We start from the raw sequence: 5619 nt of genomic DNA on the forward strand, positions 1-5619 counted from the left end.
TACATTTTTGAATATTCAGAGTAGAACAGTTTTTGTGTCAGGCTGTGTCGTCTCTGTCAAAGTATGGTCAACGTGTTTCTTCTTTGACATTTGCAACCTTTCTCTTTTTCCTTCTTGTTGTTACCGAAACAAGGTAAAGGAAATCTTCAGTTTTAAGGTCATTTGCCGTGAAATTTAGAATAAAATCAGCAATCCCCTCTATCACACTTTGTGTATCACCATATCAACGCAGCGGAAATGGCATCATGGGAAGAAAAACAACAAATGATAACGCGAAATCTCCAGGAAACCCTCGGAACGGACAAACTAACTTCAATTCTGAAAGAAAATCGTGATTTGAAGATATACTGGGGAACGGCCACTACCGGCAAACCCCATGTGGCCTACTTTGTGCCCATGTCCAAAATTGCCGACTTTTTACGTGCCGGATGCGAGGTTAGTATTAAACACTCAAATGTTTATTGCAATCGATTGCATCAAAATGATGATGAAATTAGGTGACGATATTGTTCGCCGATTTGCACGCTTATCTCGACAATATGAAAGCGCCATGGTCATTATTAGAGCTGCGTACGCAATATTATGAAGCAGCGATCAAAGCAATGTTACGTTCCATCGATGTTCCTATTGAGAAATTGAAGTAAGTCAACACTATCACTGGATCCAACTTTATATCACCGTCCTGTTCCACAGATTTGTCAAGGGCACCGACTATCAATTGTCCAAAGAATATACTCTTGATGTGTACAAGCTGACGTCTGTTGTAACACAGCACGATGCGAAGAAAGCTGGAGCCGAAGTAGTTAAACAAGTCGAGTATCCGTTGCTATCGGGCCTTTTGTATCCAGGACTTCAAGCACTTGACGAAGAATATTTAAAAGTCGATGCCCAGTTCGGTGGCGTTGATCAACGTAAAATTTTCACTTTCTCCGAAAAATACTTGCCTCAACTCGGCTACGAGAAGAGGATACATTTCATGAATCCAATGGGTTAGAATGGTTTGGCTGATCTGTGATTGTCTTGTTATTTACCGACTTGTGTCTCTAAATGATTACAGTTCCGGGCTTGGCTGGTGGTAAAATGTCATCGTCGGAGGAGGACTCCAAAATAGATTTACTGGATAGTGCGGCTAATGTAAAGAAGAAGCTGAAGAAAGCGTTCTGTGAGCCAGGAAATATTGCTGACAATGGACTGTTGTCATTCGCTAAGCATGTTCTGTTTCCACTGTTTAAGGAAAATGAAGGTGAGGATTGAGGATTCAATTTGCCCCGTTTGTCGAGACTCAATGATCTGATCAAAAATCAAAAAAAAAAATGTCGCAGGCTTCACCGTATCCAGAAAACCTGAAAATGGTGGAGACGTCACCTACAATACATACCAAGAATTGGAAACAAGTTTTGCTGAAGAGAAACTACATCCAGGCGATTTTAAAATATCCGTCGAAGGCTACATCAACCGCTTGCTAGAACCTATTCGAAAGGAATTCACCAGTCCGGAGCTCATGTAAAGCTACAATTTTTTACGGGGGAACAACCAAGAATTTTGTTGACATTTTATTGTTTCTTTAGTGCACTCACGGAAAAGGCCTATCCACCACCAGCCAAAGTCAACAAAAATGCACCGAAGCAAGAAAATCCAGCGGAAGACGGTCCACATCGCTTAGATATTCGAATTGGTAAAATTGTCGACGTTGCAATGCATCCGGATGCTGACACACTATATGTGGAAAAAATTGATCTGGGTGAAGGCGAACCACGAACGGTAATTCCATCGTCACGATCCACATACGCTAGTCGTTGTTCTCATTATTTTGTTCATTTACTTGGTAGGTGGTTAGTGGACTGGCGAAATTTGTCCCGTTAGAAGAAATGAAGGATCGAAATGTGGCAGTTTTGTGCAACTTAAAGCCGGCGAAAATGAGAGGTGTTGAATCTAAAGGAATGGTGCTGTGCACGTCGAAGTAATTGAGACAGAAATTCGTTTTTAATGATTTCCCGTTTCCTAACAAGTTGAATAAATTTCCAGTGAAGATCATACGGTCGTTGAACCTCTCGTCATTCCCGATGGATGTAAGCCAGGTGACCGAATATTTGTGGAAGGTAATCAAGGCACTCCTGACGATCAACTCAATCCCAAGAAAAAGGTGCGTATATAATCGAAATCCAATGTCGATTGAACAGGAATGAAATAAATCACTTTCCAGGTGTGGGAGAAATTGCAAGCTGATCTGAAGACGAACAGCAATGGTGAAGCGACGTGGAAAGGATGCTTTTTATTGACGCCCAGTGAAGAGAAAATAACGAGCAAATTATCCAATTGTTCGATCAAATAAACGAAATGTTTTGTGAATGAATCGACAGCTTTTGCAAATACACACGTCCACACTATCATCTTCTGATATATTCATTTTTGTATGCTCGCTTAATCGGTTATCGATTGGTCAAATAAAGAAATATTTTTTTTCCGTAAATTCAATCGGCACATATATGAATCCAAAGTTCTTCTTCCGGTCAATGTCAATGATCTGAAAACAATCAGTGAATACACCTTTTGAGTACTGTCGGTTTTCTAGATACCATAATAAGCAGGTAAAAGACAAGCTGGTCTAAGAATCTATTTCAAAACTATGCGAAAAGTGAAAATTAGCCCACAGCACTGCTCCTAGCATTCCTTAAATTGACAAATGAAAAATTTGGAGGATTTAGTGATAAGAGCTGCCGCTTTGGTTAGTTTGTTTTATATAATTTAGCTCATACGACGAAAACGTAATCAATCTTTCCAAATCTAACGCAGTGACTACTGTGATTTCATCAGACTCAGAATATGTTCTATGTTCATGCTAGAAGCAGTGCTGTGGTTTCACACTTCTGAGTAGATCACGAAGACAGTGTCAGGATAACTCTCTAGTGGCTTCTCCATTGACTTTTGTGTTTAGTTTAGTTTTAATGACTTCTGCCGTCAGAGGGGCTACTTTTGATAATTTTTTTCTAAAAATTAATAAAATTAGATAAATCCAAGAAACTTTAAGATAAATCCTGGAATACTTCTCGAATCTCTTGATTTTCTTAGATACTCATTTTCTCAAATTACAATCGAAAAACTTCATGAAAATCAAGAAGCTAATATTTCGAGAATATTAACCTTTTACTAATCTTTTACGTCGTTTGTTTTGAACTTAATTTTTGCTATATAACACGTAATGAGTCAGAGCTTGACGTTTATTCTTGCTACTGTTGTCGATAACAGATGACAGCCGTCTGTTACAGGTTGACGCCACATTATTTTAAAATTCGAGATTACTTTTTGTGCACTGCCCGGAAAACCGTTAATGACCCTCGAAATTGATCCCAGTAGAACTATTTTTATCCTGTCTCCAAACTTAGGTAGATGTTTCTGTTGGAATGTGTGGACTGACTTCAGGATATTTCGGATAAATCTTCCGGACCTACAATGAAACACGACTTTACCTTACGGCTGGTTATTGGAAAGTGATAAATACAATTTTCATCTAAGGAAATGACAGGACAGTTTCTCGAAATTGTATGTAAAATTGTATCACAAAAATTCGGACATAGTCTATTTAGGTCGCCAAGGCATATTTGAGCACTAAACACTTTTTACTCGATGCAAAAACAAAAGTTTTTTTTTGTTTTGTCACGACAAAAACACAGAAAATATTTTGACACAACTATGACACTCCGCTTCAGCGGATACCTAATAAGTGTTCGCTATGATTTAATAAAACTCCACTTAGCTTTGGAAGGTCTCCACTGTTAATTAAGTATCCGAATAGCTTCATTAACCCTTACTACAACTCGCCTAAACCTAACTGACACTTCCCTAAGCCAAGCGGAGAATTATTAGACCGCAACGGAGGTTTGTGAAAGCTCAGCGAAGAATTGTTGGAGCTCAGCGGAGGTTTGGTAATGCGCAGCCGATATTTTTATTCCGAGAGGTGGCATAATTAGACTTTGCGGAGTCTTGTTAGCTTACTAAAGAAGTGTGAAATCTGAACGAACATTTATTTATGCTCTGCGCAGTCTTGTGAGATGTTAAAATTTTAATAAATGCTCTCCGCTGAGCTCTTGTACAACTTTGAAAAATGGTCTGTGAGCATTATTAAATGTATACCCTACCTTTATTTGTCAACTGCTTGATGATTTTTATAAAATTTCCGACACTTTTTTGAATGAAAATATTTTACAGACAAATAAAAAGTTTATTTTAAATGCGACAAAAAAGACTGCTCACAATTATGGCGCAGCCGGTAAAAAATCGATCTTTTCTCAAAAATTAAAAACTACAGTAGATAAATATCATCGATCTTCTTCTTCCCTAATGTTCCCAAAATTACAGACGATGTGAACACAGAAAACATTCATTTTAGCTTATAATAGGGGAGTGTCACAGTTGTGCCGAAATATTTTCTGTGTTTTTGTCGCGACAAAACAAAAAAACGTTTTGTTTTTTAATCGAGTAAAAAGTGTTTTAGTGTTCAAATATGACTTACGACATAAAGAGACTATGCCCGAATACAATGGAAAGCCTTAGAGGTGAGTTTCTTCGAATTATTTTTTAGGTGAATTTTTGTGATAAAACTTTCCATACATTTTCGGGAAACTGTCCTGTCATTTTCCTATGACGGGCCTTAACTATGGTTACTTAGTCCTCATATTCATTCGGACTACTTCCCTGAATTATCAAGTAGAATTATAGCAAATGCATATTCCAACAGTTTCAATGTAGTAGATATGAGTCATAAGAACTACTTCACTGAGTTATCAATGGTACGCTATGATATTTATCAATAAGAAAAGAGGTTGTGTATACTGGTTTATATACACTTAACAGTCATCGACATTATACAGTTGCTTAGTGTTATCTTTTGGGGTCTAAACAAAAATGACATTTGACGCACAAAATGCCGTAATTTTCATAAGAACTTACGATGTTCAATTTATTTATTTTTTTACAATTTTGTTGAAAAGAAACAGCTTGTCGGGAAAAGACAACTTGCGTAGAAAACTTTTTCTACAAATAATTTGCTGGCATTTCCGGCTTTTATTCAAATTTCCAACAAACTAATCAGACAAAATTGGATTTGAAATAAAAATGTCCACGGTAGCTCAATTGGTTAGAGCATCAGCCCGGCAAGTTGAAAGTTGTGAGTTCGTGTCTCACTAATGCACATCAAAATTTTTATTTCAAATCCAATTCGATTCTAGTATTTCTAAGCTGCAAATTAAAAAGAATTCGTCGCGGAATAAGGCGTGTCTCTAGAAATTAATCAGATGTTGTTTAGTGAAACATACTTAGACATCAAAATCTGAAGTGAAAGCATTTTTGCTCATAACGTCCACATCTGGGCTTGAACTAGCAACCTCTGGTTTTTAATCCAGCGCCTATCCAAGTCCAGCTGTGGACATTATGAGCAAAAATGCTTTCACTTCAGATTTTGATGTCTAAGTATGTTTCACTAAATAAAAATAAAAATTTGTTGGTTTTACACCAGAGTTCACAGGAAACATTCGGAACACAAGTTTCTTATGAAAATTACGGCAGCGATTAATCGTACACTCAGCTGAAGTAGATATATTTACATACAATAGCATAGCATAA

At 37.3% G+C, this 5619-nt stretch overlaps 1 protein-coding gene across 1 annotated transcript; it reads left to right on the plus strand.

Moving 5' to 3' along the window:
- The first annotated feature begins 17 nt into the window (after positions 1-17).
- Positions 18-2374, plus strand: LOC119072677 (tyrosine--tRNA ligase, cytoplasmic). The gene is made up of 9 exons (XM_037177955.1): positions 18-435; positions 498-640; positions 694-989; positions 1058-1243; positions 1323-1503; positions 1569-1761; positions 1830-1960; positions 2026-2143; positions 2204-2374. The coding sequence occupies exons 1-9, from the start codon at positions 238-240 to the stop codon at positions 2330-2332; spliced, it is 1575 nt and encodes a 524-aa protein (XP_037033850.1). The 5' UTR covers positions 18-237; the 3' UTR covers positions 2333-2374.
- Positions 2375-5619: the final 3245 nt, after the last annotated feature.

Source organism: Bradysia coprophila, chromosome II, assembly GCF_014529535.1.
Source record: "Bradysia coprophila strain Holo2 chromosome II, BU_Bcop_v1, whole genome shotgun sequence".
Lineage (NCBI taxonomy): Eukaryota > Metazoa > Arthropoda > Insecta > Diptera > Sciaridae > Bradysia > Bradysia coprophila.